The 27,803-nt window shown below is 37.9% G+C and overlaps 2 protein-coding genes across 2 annotated transcripts; one reads left to right on the top strand and one right to left on the bottom strand.

Annotated features, from left to right (window-relative positions):
- Window positions 1-725: 725 nt before the first annotated feature.
- Window positions 726-12,773, bottom strand: LOC124131526 (Golgi phosphoprotein 3-like). Its single transcript, XM_046494824.2, has 3 exons — window positions 12,497-12,773; window positions 8,165-8,411; window positions 726-5,633 (listed from the first exon to the last, which is right to left on the bottom strand). The coding sequence occupies exons 1-3, from the start codon at window positions 12,677-12,679 to the stop codon at window positions 5,209-5,211; spliced, it is 855 nt and encodes a 284-aa protein (XP_046350780.1). The 5' UTR covers window positions 12,680-12,773; the 3' UTR covers window positions 726-5,208.
- A 352-nt stretch (window positions 12,774-13,125) lies between these two features.
- On the top strand, window positions 13,126-26,333 carry LOC124131527 (cilia- and flagella-associated protein 161-like). The gene is made up of 7 exons (XM_046494825.2): window positions 13,126-13,260; window positions 15,778-15,867; window positions 16,775-16,974; window positions 18,577-18,655; window positions 19,812-19,970; window positions 21,583-21,656; window positions 25,752-26,333. The coding sequence occupies exons 1-7, from the start codon at window positions 13,192-13,194 to the stop codon at window positions 25,945-25,947; spliced, it is 867 nt and encodes a 288-aa protein (XP_046350781.2). The 5' UTR covers window positions 13,126-13,191; the 3' UTR covers window positions 25,948-26,333.
- The last annotated feature ends 1,470 nt before the right edge of the window (window positions 26,334-27,803 follow it).

The raw sequence follows: 27,803 nt of genomic DNA, 5'->3' as shown, positions 1-27,803 counted from the left end.
ATATCAGTCCCCGGGCAGGCCCAGATGAACCACTGCTTCTACATGTTGAGCTTGTGCATATCAAAATTGAAATGACAAAGTTGGAAAATGCATCAGTGTGATTTCATATCCAGGCAAGACTGTCATGCAAATTCAGATACTGAGTGTATTGCCAAGTTGTTTAAGGTAGATATAAATATATATGTGTAAACAATCTCCATCACACTACAAAATGTTTTGTTTGTATGTTTGTTGTGTAACGCTGCACTTGCTTGGCCCAGTCTCGACTACTTACTGGTCAATATCATATAACTGGAATATTGCTGAGTTGGTTGGTTGGTTTGCTGTTAAACCGTGCACTCAGCAATGTTCCAGCTATATGACTGCGGTCTGTAAATAATCGAGTCTGGCCCAGACAATCCAGTGATTGACATCATGAGCATTAATCCACGAAATTGGGATACAATCATATGCATCAACCAAGTCAACAAACCTGACCACCCGACCTATTAGTCACCCTTTACAGCAAGTAGGTTGCTGAAGACCCATTCTACCCCGGATCTTTAAGGGCCACTACAAAATGTCCCTGTTCACAAATGTGAAACTGATAAATCAGTCTAATGTAAGTGCACAGGGCTCTCAAAGTGATCATTGTGCTATGACTTTCAAAAGCATGTTAGATGGTATCTTACCCTAACATCAGTATACATTTAAATATGATTATGAAAAAGGAAACAAAAGTGACGTACCATATCTTGTCAATTTATTGATATACATGTAAACAAATCTGTATCAATGACCTATATACAAATAGAATATTTCCCCATGATTGCACCTAAATATCACAAAACTAACTGTTAACCATTAGCCCCACTTTCAGCTGTAAAGATACCAATTCTGGTTGAAATAAAGCATCATTCATGACAAAGGTGGTGACAATCACGAAACCAGTGTGAATGCATCAACACAGGTATCTACCTAAATGTTACACAGCAGACATTCAGTGGTGAATCCATTCTTGAGAAACTTTGACAGAGGCATAACAGAACATCATATTTTCAGTATTTCTTAAAATTAACAAATCCTTCACAAACACGAAAAGCAGTATGAAAAACCACATATGTGTAATCATGTACCACGTACATAGGACAGAGCCATCCTGTTGCTCTATCAGAATATCATAACTACCAAAATATATAACATGAGATGTTAGTATTTCTAAAAGCCATCTGCTGAAGGAAATGCACAATGGACATGCATCAGCACTCAAACGGTGGTAAAACCTTTCAGCAAAAAATACTACATGTAGCTTCACCCTGGGAAATGACAAGGTACGACGCCAACATCATGGTTCACTGCTTGTGATGAAAACTACAAACCTTGGCACACAATACCTGTGCTGGAGTCCCCTTGTGCAGGCTAAGCAGGTCATACGATCAAGACTACTAAGTCTACTTTTTGTTAGTGCTGAGACTATCTGGGTCACTCTCACTGAGAAAAGTATGGAAAGATACACATCTGTAGAACTCCATGTCATATACTGATTCTGACACCTGTATTTATCTTAAAATTTGGAATATAAGATATGACCAAATTTATTGCGGATTTTATTCCAGCTACTTTCAGAGGAAGATTGAGGCTGTATTTTCCAATAATGCATCACATAATCTGTATGAATACTGTATTACACAAAGTTACTAACATACTTAAGCCTGTAGCACAACTCGAGCTAAACCTGACACTAATTTTTTTCCTGGGAAGTAACATCATCATCAATCATACTGATAACATCCAACAATTTGATCAGGTTGTCCAAAGATTTGAAGGATTGAGTCATATCATATTCCATTCATTCTAAGCAGCTGTCAAAGACAACAATCATTAAATAAGCGAAAATAACATTGTCATCCACACTTGTGACATTTGCACATTCCAAGAGAATTGATGACAGTATTTCTATAATAGTGTTGAACCACACATGATCACATCCATTTATTATGGATACCATTTTGAAACCCAATTTTCCCACTGTTAATACTTTAAACCACAACATGACATGCATTTGTAAAAATATCAGCACAGATTCAAATGTTCGTCATCAAACGATGCAACTACTTATCAGAATACCCGGTGTCAAACACATCACACCATGAGGTTTTGCAGCTCTATGAAACAGTGATTCAGACAGCCTGGGTTTAATGCCTATGCACAGAAATGCTCTCTTTTACAGGCACATGAACCAATATTTTTTATGTTTGATACATCATTTTCCAAGTTAATTGGCCATTAAAGCGATAAGTACTTAATTTGATGGTCATAAATATTCAATCTGATAGTCATATACAAGTACCAGTACTTAATATTTTAAGTTTTTGACAACAAAATTAACCAGAACTTAAGTACTCTGCAGCTTCCTGAATACAGTAGTGAATGTACAGAAAGAGCTTCAAAACAACATGGTTAGATGTGCTGTGCAATATGTCCCTGTTCTGTACCATATTGAAACATCTTTCATGTACGCATACCATTACATTTCTTTTGATCAAGGACATGAAAACCCTCTCTAATAGACACACATATTTTTTATATATTATTCCATAACACAATTTAAACCCCATGGTTTGAAACAACCCCAACAAGAAATCACTTCTTCACAACACAGAAGCAGTTAATTTTACTTGCTGGTTGTGAAAAACAACTAAAAACATTTCACATGACCATGCGCATTTTCCCATGTTTTGTATCGAACTCCATCAAAAAAAAATAACATACATACATTTGGGGTAGAGCATATGAATGTTAACAGTGAACATCTTGGTGTCAACTTTACATAAAGTCTCAAAAACGTGAGATAAACTTATTATATCACTTGATGCATGACAACGTAACCATGGCTACTGCCTCTCAAGTTGTCAAGTGAAGTCTTGTATGAATCAAACATAACAAAATAATGTACACAATAAAATAGGCAAAACCAAAACAGATTGATATAAGGAAATGAGCTGGTCAAGAAAAATATCTGTACACTTTCTATACACTTACAACTGATAGAGTCTATCACACCAACACTGTGGTACACCTTCCAAGTCTGGCATCTATGGGATAAAATCATATACTAACTATATTATCACAACTAGAACCAGAACAACAGGAATTCAAAATCCCTTGCAATGTTGTGTCACTGAATGGTAATTAAATGCCATTATTTGTAGGAAATGATGCATAAAAACAGGCATTGGAAGTTCCTACAACATACATAAAAAGATGTTATTTGTAATGCGATATCTCCCTTCAAAATATTACATTTGTCTTAACATATGTATCCTGTACATAATTTCTTTTAATAATCACCATCTCATTTTTTTCAAGTGAAAATGGATAACTTTCTTGAATATTAATACTATTCAACATGTTCATAGAGATAGTTCGGATCATGCTGATACTACCAAATATAAATGGAATGTCTAGTTCTCAGAAAATAGTCAAATTGAGGACCAATCACCCACACTACTTCTGTTACTATTTCTTTATATTATTATTGGATATACATATAGTTCATGTGCTTTGCCTTGCCTTACAACTGATGATGAGTCATTGCCAGCTAAGAGAAAGTATTCAGTGTGGTCATGGTAGTTGTGTGGATGACTGTGACAGGGTGTGTTAACAAGGTGTATGTCACGGTTATTGACTGCATATACCAGTGATGGGGGTTGGTGTGTGGCATATGATGGTGACATGTGCATGGATGTGTATACCTGTAGGTATATGATGGTGATGTGTGCGTGTGGATGTGTATAGGTGTAGGCATATGATGATTGTGTGTGTGTGTTGATGTGTGTGCATATAAGTATATGATGGCGACGTGTGTAGATGTAGGCATATTAAGGTGATGGGTGCATGGATGTGTATAGGTGTAGGTATATTAAGGTAACATGTGCATTGTTGTGTATAGGTGTAAGCATATGATGATGTGTATGTGGGTATCTGATGGCGACATGAGTGGGTACTTGATAGTGACGTGTGTGATGGTGTGTGTGCATATAGGTGTATGATTGTGACGTGTGTGTGTGTGTGTTCGGCACAAGAGTGTGCAGGTATATATGATGGCGACTGAGTATACTGTTAATAGACAGAGAATTTCTTCAAAACACATTGACACATGTCACACTACACTTCAGTGTACATATGATAAAGGATATTGTGTGCATACGTTTTTGCTCAACCACTTCTTAAATGGAACTCGGATCGAGACAGATTAACAAATATATTATACACGGTCTGGGAGCAATCCTAGCCATGAAGGTATCTAAGCCTACCAGTGTTTGCAATGAAGCATGAAAGTCAAAGGGTCCTTGTCATACATGATTAAACTTATGGGGCCCCTAGATTCAAATACCACAAAAGACCTCAAGCACCCCAGGACTCTTTAAATTCAACACTGCTACAAGACTTTGAACATTTGGGGGGGGGGGGGGGGCTGTGTTTATGCCATCCAGCCTGGTAGTCTACCCCTGCATGTCATCACAAATATGTCCAAAAATCCAAACAGTCTGGTAGCTACGCCTGTAAAAATACTGGTGATGATGGACGCAAACTGAAAACCCAGATGCACAGACTTGAACGAGAATATCTCACAAATAGGACAGGATCTGTTGGCAGGAGAGGAATACATGTGAACATGGTGAATGTTATGATACAAAAACAATGAAGAAGTAGGCTATATACAAAAGGACCAATGGACAGTCATATCCCCTAAATCATTCATCACAAACTGTGGGATTGTCCAAATCAGATGACATATTGATATTCCGCCACCTAGATCAACACAGAAGGTGAATGGCCCTCTGTTGGGTACATCAAGGACTATCTACTGAACCCCAAACAGAATGACATCAGTCTGAACTAATGTCATTTTGTGACATGCTGGCAAACTTAATGAAGTTAAAACGTCCCCAATCATATACATATCCCACAGTTTCTTATTAATTTCGGGTCAGGCAGGATCTCTACTCTCAGATTTAGTTGCTAAGGGAACAGATCCTGACCTGGTTCCATGTATTCAGAGGGACTTTGTGTTTCCATTTTATTTCTCTGTCAAGCCTGAAATCACTGGTCGAAGTTCAAGGCTTAAAACATGAAACGTCCCTCACTTTCCACAAAGTCATTTATATGTGAAGGTAGAAAAAGACACCAAATCCATTGAAAGCACAGAAGTAGCACAAGCCAGAATCACTTGCTGACAGCAGATATGGTAGCCCACAAAAGCTCATTGGTTCCTTCCTTCATGCTCTCCGCATCAAAGTCCAGATCAAGTAGTTCTCGAACGCGTTTCATGGCCACTTCATAATCATCATCTGACAGGGGAGCGAAGGCATTTTCCAAAACGTCTGAAGCATGAGCAAGATAAATGAGAGATAATACACGTTTGTCCATTCGATGGGCATCATTGGTCCAGCGACTGAGAACGGAATCTTGGACTCGCTTGATGAGCTTCTGCTTGACGGTTGAGTCGGTAAGTGGATGTGTGGTCATGTCAAACAGCAGGAAATTCTGTTTCTCAGTGGAACATACACCTTTCTCGACCAGATTTTTGGCCAAACGCTCTCGTACATTCCTCAATTGATAGCGCAGTTTCAGAGGATTCCAGGTTTCACCTGAAAAAAAGAAGTTAAACAATGAACCATGGAATTCACACAACACTTCACGCTGTAGCAATTCACGAAGCTCCTCACAAAGATCGCCTGTTCACCGAGCTCTCTATACTACAGCTGCCACTAGTAAAAGCTAACCCACTGTACTAGGTTGAACTCATTGACCATTATGCTTACAAACAAGTGATCACTGTCGTGACGCTGAACACTGTTCCCAAACTAACTTATTTTGTTTGTCAATTTAATTAATATTTCATTTCAACTATCTCGTCATTAGTTTTGTGAGCGTGCTAGAGAGAAGTTGAGAGTTTTTTCTGTTACTCTGCAATCTCGAACCAATCTAATAAAACAAACAAATGTAAATTCATCTGGAAACATAATAAGTCAGTTGTTAACCATGTCCCAATTCACTAGAAAGACTTTCCCAAAGATATAGACATATAAACGTCACTACATTTGGGGTTAGAGGGAAAAGAATTCAAGATTGTTGTAATGACCGCTTGCACACTGGTGGCAGCGATGATACTGGGAGAGTAGCAAAGGGCCATTGAGTTGGAAGGAGAGTCCCACTTCATGGTCTAAGGGAGACAACTCATGCAACAAAGCTCTCTATTTGCTGTGTAAGACAATACAGCGTTAGAAATTGGCACTAGTCCTGTAGTCCTTGTGAAACTGCCCAATAGTTAAGGTATCATAAGGCCTAGTAGAAATTTGCCCTTTTTAAGGGTTTTGCTATATGTTATTATAAGGACTAGCGGACTAAAAACATTAGTGTCTACCACTGCAATATCATATCATGGGTGGTGAAGGTTTTACAACATTTAAAAAATTCTTTTCCAAAACGAAAAAAGAAGGCTCTGATGTCACCATGGCCTAGAATCCTCTTGGACAGATAGTTTATACAAGAAAATAGGCTGTCTTGGTTTCCTTACCTTCTTTTTGAAAATAGTACCACATTATTGAAAATGACCCTACTTTTTCTCATGGACATTCCTAGAAGTTTGGTTTTGGAAACTAGAATTAACACTGAATGTGAATTGAGAAAATGGCAACAAGTTATTTTTCCATTGAAGAAAGATGTATACATCCATACATACATACATACAAACCAACCAGTATACCCAGTTCAGCACAACAGACATTTCACCTCATTAGCAAGGTACATACTTATTTGAAGACAAACTAGTTTAGTCTCATTGGAAAGAATTTAGGTTTTGTAGCTGCAAAACAAATGCTGACTATATCATACAAACGTTTTTGGTGATACATAGTTAATATGGTTACCGGTATAGTGGCTCCACACAAATCCTTGTGCATCAATGTTTTTTGTGAGCATGGTGAGAGGTACACTTAAACAGCTTTTCCACATACTTAAATCACATCACTTTGATGCCTAGACATATAACATGTATTATGAGTGTGCCATTTTTCTGAGTTTACGGCAGGAAGAAAAAAAGGTAATTTTGAAACAGTTTGGGTCAATGTCAATCATGTTTCAACTTAAGATGAGACTGCCAATTTTACTTGTTATATTGGAAGGGCCAATCTTGTTAAAATCAGATATTTTACTCCAATGATCCCTCTCTGTTTGAAGATCTAAGGACACCTCCACAGACACACTCCTGCGTAGCGGTGACTTAGCATAACACCACTGCCACAGGCTAATTTGCGTATCACTTGACTGGACTTTTCTCTTGTTTGAAAACAAACACGCTTTTTCAGAAATCAGAATAGAACGGACTAATGCAAGTATTTGGGGGCGCTTTACATATTGTTTTGCATAATCGGAAAAATATGCTACTACAACTGCAACAGTGAGTTGCATCACAATACATATTTACAGATCAAAGTGACCGTATCACTAGCTCTCAATTGGGCTTTGATGACAGCCGTGTGGAGCTGTACAACCAATGTAAACATAGGATAACTACGCAAATGGAAATAGTTTTTCACGATTTAGGATATTTTCCCAACGAAAGTTAACCATTCTATGACATGTTGATCTGATTATGTAGACTTGTCCAAAATGAAACAGATGAAAAACATATGCAATATCTTAAATAGACGGTGTAAGATGTGACGAATTGTCACATGGCGCTGGTCTGAGGCAGAGGTACTATGCTGGTCGCATGGAACTCCCGGTAGGAGAGTTCTCCACAGAATCAGGTATCAGTGTTGAGGCTTGCTATTTTAATCAAATTCTATGTGCTGTAATACAACACTGGCACAAACTGCTAGTTCTTGTAAAATATGAATGAAATATACATGCAGTTTGAAAGCCAAACTCTTTGCCTAAATGAGTAATACAACAGCTTTTGAAATAAGAAATGAAAGTCACGGGGATCCTTAGCCTTTACTTTATGAATGAAAGAACGTGCGGACCCGATTACAAAATACTATATGAGTAAAACTTAAGGACCTCATTAATATTTTCTATGGTGGCTCAGTGACCAACTATGTTCATAGTCATTGTCGTTATTTCAAATCACGACCACTGACTGGTCAACTTCCAACAAAAACACAAAATAACACACCACTGAGGTATTCAATCCAACTCTGGACAGTTTCTGCTGGTTGCGTTTCTTTGATGTGCTTGAGAGCTTCATCTAACAAGACATCTCCAGTAGGGGTGTCGGACTTGCAGATGACCTTGCGATTGAGCAGACTTCGCCGTCTCATTCCTGCCTTCTCCAGCTCCAAACGCCCACGCAGTGCTAGCTCTATCAAGATGCATCCTCTCAGCCCAGATGATATACAGTCATTCCAGAAGGAGGTATAGCCCTGAAACAGCCGAAATAAATGGCATTCTCAGACTTTAACAATAAGACAAACATTTTCAGCAATAACTATGGAAAATGATGACAGAATGAATGACAGTTAACATCAGTTCCGCTACAAATGTAGACAGTAGGGCTGCAACGAATACACTATGAGGCGAATACGATTTATATCACGAATATAGGGTAAGAAATACGAATTTTAATTCACAATTACAATAACAAGTCAGCAGTTTATGTATTATATTCAGTGAAACAATAACATCATAATTTATTTGACATGGTTTGTTAATTATTAATAAATTGTACATTTATATACTGCACGTATCCAGGTACTAGTATCTGCTCAAATGCGACAATGACCAGTGAAAACAATACTATCAAATTAAATATTATTAGAGTGTTGTCATTGAAAGCAATCTATGCATATAATATGTTGTTATGGATATTTTTAGGTTCAGGGTATGTAAAAATACATGATAGCATATTCATAAATATTCGATTCTAGTGGCCATGAATAACGAATTCAATTCATGAATGGTTACGGTTCGATTCACTGAATACGCGAGTGAATCGTAACAGCCCTAGTAGACAGACAGACCAGTCTATTGAATATGTCTTCCTGGAACACTAAGCAGCAAGAGGTGGTCGCACTGAACTCTGACCATTGTTATAAACACAATGATGATACATTTTCCTCTTACTGCAACAGTTATGCAGTGATCATTCTATTTCTTGAGCGAGGGATTGTACTTCTGCAGCACTTGTGTATGTTTCCAAGCCTAGGAGTGGCTCTTGATATGGGAATATGATTTCCAATAAAAAAATAAATAATCTGATATCATCATGATCATTATCATAACATACAGTTGTTTATTGATAATTCCAATCTTGGTAAAAAAACACCATTACCAGTTTCTACTAAACATGCCAAATAATAAGAATGAAGTAAAGCACATATTCAGGCCTGTACATGTTCTTGACCAGTTGACATGATTTTAGGCTTATAATAAACAAACCTGACTATTAGACCCCATGTGGGTCATGATGATAATGAATATAGCATGTTAATTTTGAATGCTAACAAGGGCGCAGTAACACAATTTCTTGACATTCATTGAAAGTATGAGGGGTGTTCATTAAGGATTTCCCCTGACCCACTTCCGATGGACCTAGTGGAATGAAACTTGGCATAGGTATTAGTCTTTCTCCACATAGGAACCACCAAGAGTTGACATCTTGTGCTAACTGGCGAACAGTTATATGTCGGTCTGCCAAAATTGCGGTCTCCACTTGATGGATAGTGTCCTCATCAATGGCCGAATGGGGGCGACCAGGAATGGCAGCTGTTTCCACAGATGTCTGACCACAATTGAACTGGCGATGCCAGTGTTTAACAATGTCATATGATGGGACATTTTCCCCATAAGTTGCTTTCATTTCATCGAAAGTTTCTTTTGGTGTGCGACCTTTCAAATGTAAAAACATAATCACTGCTCGGTATTCTACTGGCTCCATTGTCACACCCTTCTCCATCTTAACACCTGTAAAAGTGGTAAGATGAATAGTTCGGTGCTGCAAATTCAGACATAACCCATAGATACATGTATCATTACACATGTGAAATTTCAACCAAATATGATAACCCTAAGTGGTTTAGGGGAAATCTTTAATGAACACCCCTCGTATGTATATATCAGAGTACCTGAAGTAGGAATGATGAAATCACATGCTCAGTAATCGGGCTTCCAAAACAAACGTATATGAGGACATGGCCTAAAGCTACCAGTGAAGTTGTGCAGCAGTGTGCGACAAATGTTTTCGATGGCTGATGTGGTGTGGTTATTTCTGTTAACAGGTTAAAATGGTTAATCCTACAAAAATAAAAACATTGCATACACTGTTGAGCATGTTGAGTGTGTGAAACGACCTTTGATCTTGACCATGTGAATAATTAACATGATCAAATTTCTGTAAGTGACTTTTTTAAGATTAACATCCTGTTTGGGTACCTGCTGTCCTTGGAGATTTGAGATTACATCACAAATAAAGCCTCTCAAGGATTAATCCCTTTAGTAGACAAGTGAAGGCACCTTCTATATTGTTAATAATTCTTGGCACACGTTGTGGACATGGCAATCACATAAAAGAGCAGACAGAAAAGCCCTGTAATCATCATCATGTGATGCAATTAAAAAATCAGACATGGAAATGGGCAGGCCACTATCATTTTGTTCAAAAACAAATGGGAAACCCAGATTTTGATGACAATATATCCTATAAATCTTTATTGTCCGTTTTACATGTTTAACGCTATTTCTGTTTCTGAAATTTGATTTTGGGCAAGCATTTGTGATTGAGCATGCCAGAAAGTATTAAAATCTGCTAAGTTGCTATGTTCACTAGACTTGTCCAATCATCAGTTAGCAAGACAGTGCTGCAACTGATGAAGTGCAGTCTTATCAAAATAAAAACTGTTAAAAAAGGCATAATACAATGCACCAATTAACCTGGTGACCTGGTGTTCTTGTGGTATTTACAAAATGAGATATGTCATTGCCCCAAAATAATTGATAATATTCAGACATTGTTTATGTATAAATCATACATTTGTTTACCCATGATCATGATATTATTTTGTATATCGGCAGCAATTTTGTTTTATCACGATTATAACAATATAAGCAAGGTTCACCATGGTAACTATATTTTCAGTCTCACAGAAAACAAATCACTTAACATGCTTACATTGGTTCTACGGGTGGCAATGTTTACTCATTCCATAAATATGCCTGGATGTATGTTCTGGGGAAGTGATGACTTGGCATCACACCACTGCCACAGACGAACTCCAGGAGAACTTGCATTTTGGAATTACATAAACATTTCAAAGGTATTTGGCAAGTGTATAACATAAAAAAAACATGACAAAAATCTCTATTTTGAAATCACCCGATATACTGAGCATTCAACAATGACATTGCGATATGTATCGTAGAAAGAATGAACCTTAATTTACAGATATACTGGTAATACTGTGCACCTTTAGTGTGCACTGCACAGAGTTTACGAACTTCTGACATGCTTTACCATGTTTACTTGACATCATCATGATCATGGCCAAGATTTTTCCAATTTTGCACTGCAAAAAAACGTTCGCAAACACATAATGTTGGTGAGTGAAAACGATGATGATTGATGACAATAACTTTGGAACTAATAATGGCGATGGTTGACATAATTCCAAGCCGATTGGATGAAAATACACACATGTACAAAATGGCCATGTCGGTGACATTCGAAAGTAAATCAAAACTGGTGGCTGTGGAAAGAAAATAAAACAAAATTTTGGCTAATAAAGTATGTGTGACTACTATACAATTCCAAGTATTATAAAAGCTGCAAGGTATTTGATTAAAATGCTTTTAAAAGAGAATTTCATTTGTTTCTGGCTACCTACAATATTGGCTTCATTTACTGATTTACCAGTGGCTACCTGGGAAAAAATATGTTTGAAGCCATATCATGCACCTAAAAAAAACAAACTTTGAAGCCCGGATTCATAAATCATGCTAATTTAGATGACACAGAAATTGCCTTGTTGTTTATCAGATTACATGAAATTATTGAAACTTTGATTGTCTGTTACTGGGCATGTCTGCTTATTTCACACATTATTACAAGTGAGTGAGTGTGTTTTACACTGCATCAGCAATATTATCACAAGTGAAATGACAGTGTTAGAAACACCGTTCTAGTAATCTGTCGATATGTCCTGGGTAACTGTCAACAAATCCACAAAAATTGGAGAGAGAAAAACAGACCCCAAATCAGGAAATAAAGCATAAACCGACGAGTTGTGTGCTACAATCAGCTATTCCCAGTCTAATTCATTGTTCAAACCTTGCCTTATGTCCAAAAGACTGACCAGTGGTGACAGGTTGTCAGTTTGTCACACTGACGTCAGTCAGGGAACCTCCACAAGACAATAACATAATTGGGGAAAACTTGAAAACAAACATATATATATATAAACAGTTGATGTCCTCCCATTCTAAGCTTATTGTCATTCGCTAATTATGGTTATACCTCTCTGTCCTTCAATCCAAGCAATAAGACTTCTTCCATTAGCGTCAGTCGCGTTTCTTTCGAGTCGTGATCCTCCATTTCCTCTCTCTGGTCATAATTATCTTGTGCATCATTAGCTTCTGCCCCTTGGCTCGCTGGTTTTCTTTGTTTAAGTCCAACGTTTCTCTGTGTTAGACTTGTCATGTTTGTCGTATGATGTCAATAAATAAAGAAAAGTAGAGTTTTATGTGTCTGTTTTCAACAGAGCCCACTCCAAAATGGCCGATCGAGAAACAGAGTTGACGTAGTTGTCAAACGAGATTTTACGAGATGATAAATATAAATAATAACAAAAATGGAAAATTAAACAAGCTTGACCTCGTTAACACATAACAAAATCGTTTGCACTATAACGTTAATTTTAACATATTAAAACATTTTACATTACATTTCCAACAAGTCATAATGCTCTATTTTGATTGGATAAAATATATTTGGTCGCGCAAAGTTAAAATTAAAATTAAGTTTTGACGTTTATTCGGCGTTTATTGTCATAGCATTTTATTATTACCCCAAATTGTCCAAATATAACATGTCTTAAAATTCATAATTGTTTTAACAATTCTGTGTATTGACCGCGGTCCTGTCATGTTGCCAAGGTAAACTTCTCAAGCATCACCAGCCACTTCGGGAAAAGTGCTTGCAGTAGTATCATCATGAATGTGAGGACATACAACCCGTCCGTCAGAGTTGGCAATTGGAATGAAGACATACAACTCGAGGAGGTAAGAATTAAACATTTGTGTTTGGTAGATACGAAGCATGAGATTATTGAAATGGCTTAGGCAGCTGCACTCGTAAAGCCAGACAAGACAATGGGCCTATTCTGCATTGCTTTGGTATTTAGTCTCGAAACTACTAAAAGTAATATGGGGATAGTCCAGCTACGAAAACACATTACCTTCCAGAATGGCATAGGCAATTTTCATGCGTTCATTTCTTTGTTATTGTCAAAATTGATGAGGATTGTCAAACCTATTCTGTAAAAATGCTGGAAAATGGGTACAAATTCAGTTCCTGTTGTATGTCAGTGTACGTAGGCTAATGGGCATGGCTTGGCCGGCAAGAATGCAGCATTTTTGACACCTTCTGCCAAGTTTTTCAGATGCCATTTTTGTTGCCTCACGAAAATAACAGGGGGCTTGGGTGTCTTTTAGGGCTGGGACGAGTCCAAATTTACTACCCGGGTACCCAACCCCCTTTAACCGACCCTACCCGGGTACCCACTGTAGGTCTCAGGAGATGTCTCAAAATGTCTGATTGGGAACATTTTTAGCATAGCCCTGCCAAGAACATATTTAGATACACGTATTAAACAATCTGGTCATTCATACACTGAAGTTGAATTAAGTTATATCTTTAATCAACCATATGAAAAATCAGAAGGAATGGGTGCAAAGCCCGAAAGAAATGGGAACATTTGTGACTTTTAGTTTAACCATAGAGTTCTAGATATTCTTTGTCATTAAACAATATATCACGTGACTAACCACGTGTCTGGGTAGTCATGTTGTTACCCGGGTCCTACTTAGTACCCACCCGACCCGGGTACCCAAGTTACTCGTCACAGCCCTAGTGTCTTTGTCCCAACTAAACGGCTTAAATGAAACTCTTTCATAAGGTATATAAATGTTATGTTTTGTTACCAAAGCAGATACAAAATACAATGTGTTCACTGAAATGTGGCTCCAACAGATGTCACTGATGAGGTTGCTGCACGCCTCAAGTACTTTTTTTATGTTGGTGTCCAGTTTTCGACGTTTATGCATCATACAAATGCAAGCTGTGTCATTTTTTCGGCACATTTTTGGCTCTATTGCCCAACTTTTCAAATAGTGATGTTGTTGCGTGAAACTTTATTAGTAGCATCAAACAAACATTGCGGGTATTTGTGAGGTATAATGCATGTGTACCAACTCGGCCTTTAAAAAAAGCCTTAAATTTGTTATTGCAGTTTCTTATGTTATCATTTTCTTCTTAATTCTAACTCACATTTAAGTATTTGAAAAATGGTTACACATTTATCAATAAAAATGGGTACTGGACAATCCGTACCCAAACTTTTTTTAAGGGATCATATCCAAATGTTGGATAACTGTACCCAGTGGCCACTCATACCTAATCAACTGGATGACTTGTACCTTTAAAAGAGAGTCCATACCCAATGAAAATACAAAATACAATTTGAGATTGTGAGAACCACTGGGGATGGGGGTTAGTGTAGGTTTACTGAAATGCAATCATCAATATTCCAGAACAGTGTGCCCTTCAATTTCATTCTCAGCTCCCTGGGGAGTACCGAACCAAGTGCCTTATGAAGTGCCAGAATGTTTACATTCATACATTACCATCTCGTACTACCAGGTACCCATTCACTGCTGGATGTACAGAGGCACATTTTGAACAAAGTTATTTGCCTAAGTTGACACTACAGGTAGTTTCATTGTGGGGCAGGCCAAAGACCCAGAAATTCTCAGGAATCAAGAGTGTCGAACATGGTGTACCCATCCACCTGCTCTACATAACCAATGTTGCTTAACTGTGCCTGATTTGTCACCTTGCGATGTACACGAGACAACATGCCACCACCAAAGTCAAAAATCTCTCTGGCCTGTAGTGGTGTAACGATACAACAATACAGTATTGTATCCCAATACAAGACCCATGATACAATACATCGAATCATGATATATAAGATACATTACATTACACGTTATGTGCGTGTAAAAACATATGAATAACAACTTAGACTGTTCAACAACCACCTTATGCATATTCTCCAGTATATCCTGTTTGGCCATTAATAGCTTAACATTCACAGTGCAAGGCCGTAGTTAACTTTTTTTGACAGGGGTGCAAATATTTGTACAAGTATAACTTGTCCCCAACTTGATTCAAATAAAACTGTTTTCTATAAAAAATCTAGGGGGGCAACTGCTTCCCCCCCCCCCCCCCCCCCCTGGCTGGCTACAGCATGCAGTGCCCTCTAGCCTATATGTTTCTGCCCTATAATACACCATCTTTGATCCATCCCTGAATTGAAAAATACAAATGATTCAGTGTTGTGATGCTCCTGCAAAAAGAAAGAATATCAACTTATGAAATATAAGTACTGTATCAGAGTATGAATTGTATCGCTCCAATAGTATTGGGATACGTACCATATCGTTACACCTCTAACTGCCACAAATCAGCGACCTGCATCACTTCAGGTTTTCATCTCTCTGATGGTGATGTTTCAGGACACCCTGAAGGACTTCCTGGAGAGGAAGCAGAAGGGACAGCTCCTGATCCAGCAGTCTCACAGTCTGGGAGCAACACTACTGCAGAAGGTCAGTGCAAAACACTCAGGTCGAGTGAGTGAGTGAAGCTTTACACCGCTTTTAGCAATATTCAAGCAATATCAGTTATTTTAGTATAAAAACATAAATCCACTGATCATGCCTACCATGTGGCTTACTAATAACAACACAAAGATTACCGTATTCGACGTAATAAGTGCCCAGGGCGCTCTCAAAATTAGAAATAGGGGGCTCCTATTGGAATATTATTTTGGTGAAAAAACAGAGTTGAAAGTTCGTAAATATCGTGGTTTATGCTGACAACCTGAAATGTTTATATACGACATATATTTTTCCAGGATTTAATTGCTCATAATTAAGGGTGCATATAACACACGAGTGTGTATTATACACAAATAAGTAAGTCTTGTGTTCATTGATCGGAAGAGGTGCTAATTGAGATTGTTCACTAGCCAATATATTAGCAAATATCGCCGTTTGCGCTTATCAGAGCTGGGCGCTTATTACGTCGAATACGGTATGTATTTACACCTGAAAAACACTGCTAAGTCAATTAATTATCAGGAAGGGGTGGTCAGGTAGCGTAGTGGTTAAAGCGTTCTCTTGTCAACAACATTGGTACAATGTGTGATTTCTGGTGTCCCACGCTGTGATATTGCTTGAGTATTGCTAAAAGCGGCTTAAAACAATACTCACTCACTAATTATCAGGAGACGATTTTAGGAACTTACCCTAACTGGAGGTAGAAAAGTGCTTTATTCACATTGACAATATGCATTAAGTTGAACTTGAACGGTTTGATAGGCATTTCTTAGAAGTTGTAGACAAAGGTTTATGGATAACAACGCCCAACCCCAGGAGGCAAAATATAAACTATTGTTACTAATTGTGTGCATTTTAGATTACATTCTTATATTATTGTGAAAAATAATTTCAGAGGGACCTGAGCGTATCTCGTGATGGGTGTGTCCACTTTGGAGATGTTGTGATGTTGACATGCCAGGAGGCGGCAGACAGAACCAAATACTCGTCCGGTGTGAATCCCCGGGACCAGTGTGCACTGGCTGCCAGTTCCACAGATATATCTGGTACCAGGAACTTGGAGCCGGTCCTGCGATCTGTGTTCGTCATTAAGAGGTAAGACTAGCTTATGGTGGCACTGATGCAAGAGTTTCAAGCATTATGTGCATATTTTGCATCTAGAGCAATGCTGTCTTTTAAGGATTGGTTTGTGGATCTGCCGTCAGGCATGATGTGGAATGTGATGGGGTTGTTCATTTCTGTGATGAATTAGACACAGATCTGTCATAGTTTCATCTTCCCGAGGCAAGAGAGTAAACTGACTATAAAAGTCCAGTTTCCACCCTTGCCGAACTAGGCTGGTATTATGGAGTTACATTTTGTCTGGACTAACGAGTCTATGCATAGTCCAATCAAAATCGCACACCGAAGTCAAAATCCGGCTCGTAGACTGTCGTGCAGATTTCGATCGATTGCAGGATTTGCAAAGCAGGTGCACCGCCAACTCGCTGTCAGCAGATATTTTCCAAATCTTTTTATGTATTTAATCAAGGTGCTCACGTGATTTGATGCATTTCGCGATGTAAGACCCGTTTTATCACAATATAGATCTTGATTATTGATCAGATCGTCCTGACTGAGCACCACCATTTTGTATGAAGCAAACGCAAGGGATTGGTCCATAGGCTTAGAAGGGACATAATTGGCAATAGCCACTGGTGTCACTACGATCGAGCCCAGTAATTCCAGCCCAATTCGGCAAGGGTGGAAACTGGACTTTTAAAGTTAGTTAACTCCCTTGCCTCGGGAAGATGTCATAGTTTATAATCCTGTCACATTTCATTGATTGATTAGTTGTTGTTTAATGCCGCACTCAGCAATATCATCATAGTTCCATACCACGCGGTAGTTTGTGATCGAGGAAAGATGTCCTATGCAAAGACATGGGTGACCCAACCTCATGATAATTATTCTGAAAAGCACACAGGGGTTTTATACAAACAGCCCATAGATGAGTATTTCGTTTTTACGAATAGTTTAGAACTGGCTTCCTCATGTACATCTCACGGTGGAGGCCTTTGATAGCAGGCTTGGGTACCTGTGCCCCATAATACCAATCGTGGGATAAGTGCACAGTGTGAGACAGGAAAAGTAAATAAAAATAAATAAATACTCATTCTATCTTGCACACTAAATGCCCAGCCATCCCTGCATCAAAGGTATATAAGCCTGTATGATTTGAAAGAGTTTGACTAAGCGTGGGACGTCACATGCTCGCATTGAGCGGGAAACAAGCCAGGGCACAGCCCATTGTTGGTAATGGTCGCCATGGAAATGGCTGGGATGTGAGGGGTGCGTTTTTTTTAAAGCTGGAAACATGTTTTGGGATTGTTTCCACACAAGAATCGAGAAAGAAAGTGAAATGTAAGGTGTGAATTTATGAAAATACAATTTATTGTAAATTTTGCAAATTTGTAATTTTTAATTGTAATCATTGTTTGAAATTAGGGGGGTCCTAGGGTCCTTGGGTCCTTGGGTTTTCCTGTGGTAGTTGTATCTAGGGACACACTTCATCTTTAACATTCAATGTTTGGGTTATAAAACGGACTCCTTGACTTTCATGCTGAGTTTCAAACACTGGTAATCATAGGATGTTATCAAGTAAAGGCATTTGGTCATGAGCGTATTAAAGTGTTGTTTGTGTATCTATTGTTTCAGTGTGGACGGTTCCGCAGATGGTCAGCCACTGTCTTATGGTCAAGCTTTCCACCTGTCTACTGTCGATGAGGCAGGGAATGTGAGTTTAGTGAATTTAGTGAAAAAGTGTCAAAGTAATGCAAAAATAAGAATTCAGACAGTCTGGGTTTTTCTTCAAACAGTACTGCACAATTTCCTTGTGCTAAACCAAGGGACATCACTCTTGTTCCTGCTATTGTGATAGCCTTAGTCGGTAGAGCACCTGACCTCACACAGACTAGTAAGCTGAAAGGTTTGTCACACAGTGGCATTCATCATTGTGCTTTTCATAGTGTAGTGAATTAAAACTAGTGCATTTTGGTCTCATGCTATAAGGATGACTGCCATGAATTTAACAAAGGTTCTCCTTAAATATTAAATTTCAATCCTGTGAATAATATGTTCCTGAAGCTAAAAATATTAGAAAAATGAATTGGTATTAGGCTTAAGCCTCAAAATGAATAAAGCAGTATTCAAAGATTTGTGAATGACGATGATTATGTCAGACATATGAGATGATATTAGTGTCTGTGAATGGTTTTCCTGCCTACAAATAATCTATTAAAAGCATGACTGTGGGTGAGAATGCAAACTCCCTAAGCCCCCTGGAATAATTATGAATTAAATAAAAATGACAAGTGATAAACCATAACAAGGCAAGTGATTCGGGCAAAAAAATAGTGCATACCTTACCAGACCGGTGCAAGGTATCTGGGATGTTGTACCTGAATAGTTATCAACCATGCCAATATTTTGAAATACCCCTGATGATTATCGTTTTATTGTAGTGACCATGCTATATCATGTTTCTAACTCCAGGGGTGTCCACAGCTCAACACAATAATACAGTCAACAAAACGCAATCCACTTCTGGTTGATGTCACCATTCAAAACAAACAAAAATGCCAGTCTGTCTTGAGTGCTAGTGATCTTTTAATGTACTGTTCTAAATTGATGAAAGATGAGAGGTCACATAAAATGCCACGTTGCATCTGTTCTTAATGCCGACTCGTCACTTTCAGCTGCTGCTCCACAGTTATTCAGTCAACAAAATGCAATCCACTTCTGGTTGACTTCGTCATTCAAAACAAACAAAAATGCCAGTCCGTCTTGACTGCTAGTGATCTTTTAATGTACTGTTCTAAATTGATGAAAGATGAGAGGTCACATAAAATGCCACGTTGCGTCTGTTCTTAATGCCGACTCGTCACTTTCAGCTGCTGCTCCACAGTGACCAGGTGTCATTCAGGAAAAGCGCAAAGAAGTCTCGACACCAAGTCGTATCTCTAGTGTCCGAGGCCTCCTACCTCACGCAGTGGCAGGTCAAGTGTCGGGATCCAAGGGTCAGGATGGAGTTTGAAGGGGCACCTGTTCCTGTGAGTATTGAATGTATAAACAGTGTATAAAATATTGGTTATAATAATTAGTATTATTGTGGTTCATTTAAGGTCAGAATATATGAAATTATTTATTTTTCATTTTAATCCAGGCCTGTCTCACTACCAAACACCCTGTGTAAAAATGATTTTATTGTCCACGAGTATCTACCGATGAAGACCACTGGTGTGTGTGTTCCTGTGTTTCTTTACTTGATGACATACACCATACACATAGTTCTATCACACATTCATGCTTCATGACGCCATTGTCGGGCGGTCGGGTAGCCTTGTGGTTAAGTGTTCGCTCGTCATGCCGAAGACCCATGTTCTATTTACGACATGGAATCTTGTCATACCGGGGTTATTAAGTTATTGTGGCCTTGAATTTTGTTCAAAATGAAAGCATATATTTTTTTTTACATGATTAATATTAAAAGCACTGTTGCAGGCTCTTATCCAATTAACACTGCCATTTGTAACAAATTCTAAGGTCATCTAATAATTTCAAGGGGAAATAGATATCTTATATGCAACAACAAATTGCACAAATCAAGGAGACGTTACTTGAATACTAATTGTTTATGACTGGTATAGAAAAGAATGTTGAGATTTTACTGGTTAAAGGGAGGTAACTCTCATAGCCTTTGTCTATTACTTGCCCCTATTATTTAGGTGCTGTATTATTACTTGTGGGGGACCAGCGAGTATATGATGCTAAATTATTCTGTTTGATAATATTCAGTATATAATTGTATGTATACCTTATTTTAGAATATATGTTTTAAAAATGTTGTAAAATACTCGATCCCAGAAATCTTTCAGATTTTTCACTGCGCTTGAATACTTTTCTTGATAAATTTCTTGAGCAAAGTCATTAATGCTGTTGTTTCAAAATGTAATTGACAGGCATCGAATAATGAATAACTACCACAAATGTGAAAACACAGTTTTCTTTATCTCCTAAGTACATAGATGCTGAGATGGCATGTTGATTTCCAAGACATGACGTGTCACACTGATTTCCAAGACATGACGTGTCACACTGATTTCCAAGACATGACGTGTCTCACTGATTTCCAAGACATGACGTGTCACACTGATTTCCAAGACATGATATGTCACACTGATTTCCAAGACATGACGTGTCACACTGATTTTCAAGAAAAGACTTGTCACACTGATTTTCACGAAATTACTTGGCTGAGTGCAAATATGCAAACAGTTGCAATGAAATTAAAACATATATCTTTGGAGGGTTATTTAACAGTTTCATTTTGAAAATTTTTGTGTTATAGGCCCTTTTTTTAACTAGTCAAGACTACGAATATTTAAATATTGAACTTTACTGATGATTGTTACATTCATAATTATTTGTGACCCATTTTCGGAATGTTCTGATATTGCAGACCTTTGTAAATTTGTGGTCATTGATGCTCATGATGTCAATAACTGGATTGTCTGGTCCAGACTCGATTATTTACAGACTGCCATCATATAGCTTGAATATTGCTGAGTGCGGCATTAAACAAACAAACAAACAAATGAATAGAGCATTGGTAAACACCAGTTCCTTATGGTGTGATGTTTGATAGCAATACTTGTGTTGCAGGCAAATGAACAAGTGATCATCACCCACTGTAAGACGAATCAGAACCTGGCTGTCGAGCAGGCCTTCCTTTTGAGGTAACACCATCGACGTTGGTGTACTAAACCAACAATAAAAACATGACAGGTTTCTAGTGTTTGCTAGATTGTCTGAATTGCTGAAATGTGTAATCCAATTGTCAGATAGCATCCTGCCTGTCATATAGATGTGACATTATTTCAATTATTATGTTGTAGATGTCATCAAGAGATTCTGCTTGTTTGTTGTCTTTTGACTCCTACTGGTCACACATTTTACTCTCTCAGCCCTTGATCAAATTTTACTATCTCAGAGATTGGTCACATTTTACTATCTCAGCCCTTGATCACATTTTACTATCTCAGAGATTGGTCACATTTTACTATCTCAGAGATTGGTCACATTTTACTATCTCAGCCCTTGATCACATTTTACTATCTCAGAGATTGGTCACATTTTACTATCTCAGCCCTTGATCACACTTTACTATCTCAGAGATTGGTCACATTTTACTATCTCAGAGATTGGTCACATTTTACTATCTCAGAGATTGGTCACATTTTACTATCTCAGCCCTTGGTCACATTTTACTATCTCAGATATTGGTCACATTTTACTATCTCAGAGATTGGTCACATTTTACTATCTCAGAGATTGGTCACATTTTACTATCTCAGCCCTTGATCACATTTTACCATCTCAGCCCTTGGCAACACTTTACTATCTCAGCCCTTGATCACATTTTACTATCTCAGCACTTGATCACATTTTACTATCTCAGCCCTTGGCAACACTTTACTATCTCAGCCCTTGATCACATTTTACCATCTCAGCCCTTGATCACATTTTACCATCTCAGCCCTTGGCAACACTTTACTATCTCAGCACTTGATCACATTTTACTATCTCAGCCCCCTGGTCACATTTTACTATCTCAGCCCTTGGCAACACTTTACTATCTCAGCCCTTGATCACATTTTACTATCTCAGCCCTTGATCACATTTTACTATCTCAGAGATTGGTCACATTTTATTCTCTCAGTCCCTGGTCACACTTTACTATCTCAGCCCCTGGTCACATTTTACTATCTCAGAGATTGGTCACATTTTACTATCTCAGAGATTGGTCACATTTTACTATCTCAGCCCTTGATCACATTTTACTATCTCAGCCCTTGATCACATTTTACTATCTCAGCCCTTTGATCACATTTTACTATCTCAGCCCTTGATCACATTTTACTCTCTCAGCCCTTTGATCACATTTTACTATCTCAGCCCTTGATCACATTTTACTATCCCAGACCTTGGTCACATTTTACTATCCCAGACCTTGGTCACATTTTACTATCCCAGACCTTGGTCATATTTAAAGGGGCACTGATCTAACGCAATTCTCCGGACTGGTTGTTGCCTTTGTTATTGTTTTTTTTCCCATGAGTACCCGGATGATACGCAACGCAACTGAGCGTGACCAGAGACTGGGCTACCGTCTGCAAGGACAGCTAAATAACCTTTGAGGCTGGAGGCAATATTTGTTTTACGCGTTTTTGCATAAACATTGATTGGTTAACTGTGATCTATAAAGATTTCGACAAAGGGCGCATGTTAATTAATTTCTTCAGCCTAAACAAACAGACAAAAAGAACAGCGGAGCTCATCGGATGTCGTCATTTGGAAATACCCCAGATGGTTATAGTTTAATACTAAAAAAAGTATCCATGCAGTGAAAGCATTTTCGGATTTGGGCTTGCGTCGATAATACGATTACTACTCCCTTGTTGTCATCCACGTTTTCTCGTATAACCCTACACTTGTGTATTTGTCGTCATTCACTTGATGCTTAGTTAATGAATTTATTACAGGTACAATTAGTGGTAGCACCACTTAGATTACCTGACAAAGGTTCCCATTTGGCATTTATTGTGTCTGGGGTAATTATTCAATCTAAATCCAGGTTTGAAGTGAGGTGAAATGTGTGTTATGTAATATGCCCGTGGCAGCCCAGGAGGAGATGAATGATCAGTTGATTTACTTTTTTTTGTAAATCAACGGATCATTCCTAGTCATCAAAGGATTAACAGAAAATACGTTGATTGATTAATCACTGTTATCTTGCACAGTGGATATGTCAAGAGTGAGTGTTTACATGTCTAGGTTTACTAAAACAAAGGGAATACACTCATATCATGGCGTGAAGTGCCGATGTAAAAACAACATACTTTGTTTAAAGGGTTAACTGTTAATACGTTGATTGATTGATCATTGTTATCCATCACTCAATGGATTTTTTAGGAACCGTGAACGTTATGAAAATAGTTGTCACGCGGGCTTTCTCAGCCGACCATTGAGACTTGACACCTATGCAAAACACCTGAAACAATCCAAGTGATCAGTTGAGAAACGAACACGGGTTATAATATCCCGAAACGACATATATCTTTTAAAATATTTGATTGTTACTGAGACACGTGACATCGAATAAGTTTCTTTGTACATCTGCAGACGAGTGGGATATTGTTCCTTTGTGTGGATATTCACGGAAACATTCCTCGAACAAGGACGCTGCCTAAAATTTATACACATAAATTTGGTAGGTTGTAATTATGATATTTGCATTTTGTTTTCCTTCATTTGAACCGATTCGTTCTTGTTTCTCTACGTCTTGGTTGGGAAATTCTTCAATGCGTGATAGACGTTGTTTTCACAGGTCTTTTCCTTTGTAGGCGTGTATATATTACCGTCAATTTGTAAAATGTGATTCTCTCAGGCAATTTATAAAATGTGTAAATATTTCAGTCATTTTGACTAAAAAATCTGTCCAGATTGATTAAGACGATCAAAAGGGCCTACAAACATCACAACAGATTATTATGTAGGATTAGAAGCCAAACAACATAGAAATGTACTTTTCTCAACGTAACATTTTCAGTCTCTTGGTGATGACATTAAACATCAAAATGTTTGGAATTCGTTATCATAATAATACAGATGGAAATGTTTTTCAGTCACTTTGTAAAATAACTGAATATTTAGACGTTTAATAAATTTGTTACACATTTGACAGTAAAAAAAATACACACTATAAAAAAAGCAATGCTAAGGTGAAATATGTACTTTTCTGTTGCAAGTCAAAATAGTGTAAACGAAAATCGCAAAATTACCAAGCAAGTGACTTATGAAAACTTCGTCACCATTACCGATGCTACCAACAAAGATACCAACATTTCCTTATTATCTCGAAAACTGTATTTCATTTTTTTCATCAATGTGACCATACGCCCTTATTACTACCCATAAAAGTGACTAATGTGCTTACGAATGGCGCAGCAGAGGTCGCGAACTAGTCTAGATTTCTGCTATACATCCGGGTACTCACTGGGAAAAAACAATAACAAAGGCAACAACCAGTCCCGGGGAATTGCATTAGGTCAGTGCCCCTTTAACATCTCAGCCCTTGGTCACATTTTACTATCTCAGCCCTTGGTCACATTTTACTATCTCAGCCCTTTGGTCACATTTTACTATCTCAGCCCTTTGGTCACATTTTACTATCTCAGCCCTTGGTCACATTTTACTATCTCAGCCCTTGGTCACATGTTACTCTCCCATGTCTAAGGCCTTTACTATCTCAACCTTGGTCACACTTTGAATCTGGATGTATATTTTTCAATGGAGAGCACAACAAACCAAATGCATGCAAACTCAGTTTGTTGCAGTCTGCAAGATTTACGGTGTTTGGTTCAATGTCTCAGGTTTTAATCATTAAGATGCACACTTAAAGGGGATTTTGTCTTGTTTGTAATTTGTATGGCTGTTTCTATCCAAAGTGTGTACATATTCCATAGTTTGGTTGCTCTCTGCTGGTTTTTATTGGTAGGCCTGTATACATACTTCATCAAAGAAATTGTTCATGAACTTACTGAAAGTGTATCCTATAATACTCCTGTGACTTGTCTTAGTTCCTGTTACAAAGCATTTGCAAGCAGAAGTGTTGGGAAGCGCTGTTCCCCTTTTTAATGTTTAATTATGTATGTCATCCTTAAATGTGACCAGATTTCAGAAAGACTTCTTTCAAAGTTATTTTGAAAGCTGATTTTGAAAGAGGCAACAAAATACATATTGTTTTATAACATCGGCAACTTTTTCAACAGAACCACCATGGGCCAAGAATATGAGATTTCCTGTAACACCTATCTCAACTCCCACAAAGCGGAGGAAGACGTCAACAAATGGGTGTTCAAACTATCCATGCCAGGAAATGATTTTTATCCCGTCGCCAAGGAAACCAGCAATGCAACCTCGGAATCCAGCCCCCCGACATCAGCCAATGCAGTACAGAACGACTGAGGTCCACCACGAGGGATCAGTATGCCAACAGTAGTGGCTTATTTTAAGTCTCATTTCATTTTCATAAAACATTTGACAGTGGCATGTAACAAGCTATTATTTTTATAGATATTGCAACAAATTCTAGTGAATTTTTAAAAATCCATTATCAGGGAATAACTTGTGTGTTTAAAGTGTAAATATTGCCATAATTAAATTTGGAGGTGCCATTTTCTTGTGATGTGGATCAGGGATATTCTGAGCTTTCACTAATCACTCCATTTTCTGTTTTTGTACCGTATTCGACATAATAAGCGCCCCGCTCTAATAAGCGCCCACAGCGATATTTGCTAATATATTGGCTAGTGAGCAATCCCAATAAGCATCCTTCCTATTGATCAATGTACACAAAACTTGTATAGTGTGTATAATACGCATTTGTGTTATAGTCATCCTTAATTACGGGCAATTAAATTCTGGAAAAATTTATCTGTCGTGTATAATACGCACAGACTTTTCTTTTGTATCATTTCAGGCTGACAGTATAAATCTTGAAATTTACAATCTTTCAACAAAATTATATTCTAATAAGAGCCCCCTATTTCTAATTTTGAGAGCACCCTGGGTGCTTATTACGTTGAATACAGTAATTACATTATCTTGATTTGTTCTGAATCTTTTACATTTACTTTTTGTTGTATTTTATTCCATAGCCATCGTCTGTTAAGTTTGTCACATAATTGTGTGTGAAAAAAGATCTGAAAGCCAGTGTGATACTAAGGGTGTCAGTTAACAACAACTACACATAAACGAAAATGGACACCAGGTTATAATGCCCCTTTATTACCACAACTGATCTGTGGATGGAGTGTTGATGTAAATATCCGTCATTTGTATGGTTTCCCTGTTGATAATATCATGGGTACTTATTCTGTATATACATGTATAAAACATACTTATCATGTACTGTCATGTTTGTCTTTTATTGACATCTTGGGTACGGAGTTGTCTCCCTTAGCCGTGCCACTATCTTCTGATTGTTAGTTCAAATCTCAGAGTCCTTGGTTTGTCAGCACCATATCCATGCATGCATGCAACAACAGTCAGGAATCAAAAATATTTTCCTGTGAAACACAAAAGAAAACCGAAAATAAGGTTATCCATTGCTGTCTTTCGTAAGTGAATGCCATGTAAAACTTTCAAATCTACACTTTGTCTTGCCCGCCTGCCAGCCAGCCCTACAGTTGGTCCAAGTTTTATAACTGGCTAGCTTCCACATATCATAAGCTTCTCTTCCACCGTAAAGCGGTGTGACTGTAGTGCACGTGTTGCACAAAATCAACATGGTTGGAACATGAAACAACACTGCAGGATATATAAAAAAAAATTAAAACAGAATACAACGCTGAATATTTTCTCATCAGAAAGTATTCAGCATTTTGTTGTAAGTGTTAAATACATTGGACTGTACACACGAATTGCAAGTACTTGCCTTAATCTAGCCAGCCCACTCGATCCCATCAGTCGCCTCTTACAATTCAACTAGCATGGGTCAAATCGGGCATAGAAAATAATTTAATGTCAATACGGTATTTGACATAATAAGCTCCCACGGCGATATTTGCTAATATATTGGCTAGTGAACAATCCCAATTGGCACCCCTTCCAATTGATCAATGTACACAGACCTATTTTTCGCGTATAATACGCATTTGTTTGTTATATGCACCCTTAATTATGGGCAATTAAATTATGGAATTAAATTATCTGTTGTACGTAAACATTTCAGGCTGTCGGCATAAACCAGTCTTTCAACTGTTTTTTTCCCCACCAAAATAATATTCTAACAAGCATGAAATACTCACATCCCCCGCCAA

The sequence above is a fragment of the Haliotis rufescens genome, unplaced genomic scaffold, assembly GCF_023055435.1.
Source record: "Haliotis rufescens isolate VD_foot unplaced genomic scaffold, xgHalRufe1.0.p SCAF_1, whole genome shotgun sequence".
In the NCBI taxonomy this organism is placed as follows: Eukaryota; Metazoa; Mollusca; class Gastropoda; order Lepetellida; family Haliotidae; genus Haliotis; species Haliotis rufescens.
Note: the sequence above shows the minus strand (reverse complement) of the source record. Positions and strands in the feature narration are given on the sequence as shown.

Bases quoted from the DNA above. Each gene is read 5' to 3' on its own strand.
- LOC124131526 (XM_046494824.2), bottom strand. From the start codon at position 12,679: ATGACAAGTCTAACACAGAGAAACGTTGGACTTAAACAAAGAAAACCA. The intron at 8,412-12,496 runs GTATAACCATAA...CGGCTGTTTCAG, and splicing joins TTGGATTGAAGGACAGAGAG to GGCTATACCTCCTTCTGGAA. The intron at 5,634-8,164 runs GTGTGTTATTTT...TCTTTTTTTCAG, and splicing joins TTGGATTGAATACCTCAGTG to GTGAAACCTGGAATCCTCTG.
- LOC124131527 (XM_046494825.2), top strand. From the start codon at position 13,192: ATGAATGTGAGGACATACAACCCGTCCGTCAGAGTTGGCAATTGGAAT. The intron at 13,261-15,777 runs GTAAGAATTAAA...GTGATGTTTCAG, and splicing joins AAGACATACAACTCGAGGAG to GACACCCTGAAGGACTTCCT. The intron at 16,975-18,576 runs GTAAGACTAGCT...CTATTGTTTCAG, and splicing joins TCTGTGTTCGTCATTAAGAG to TGTGGACGGTTCCGCAGATG.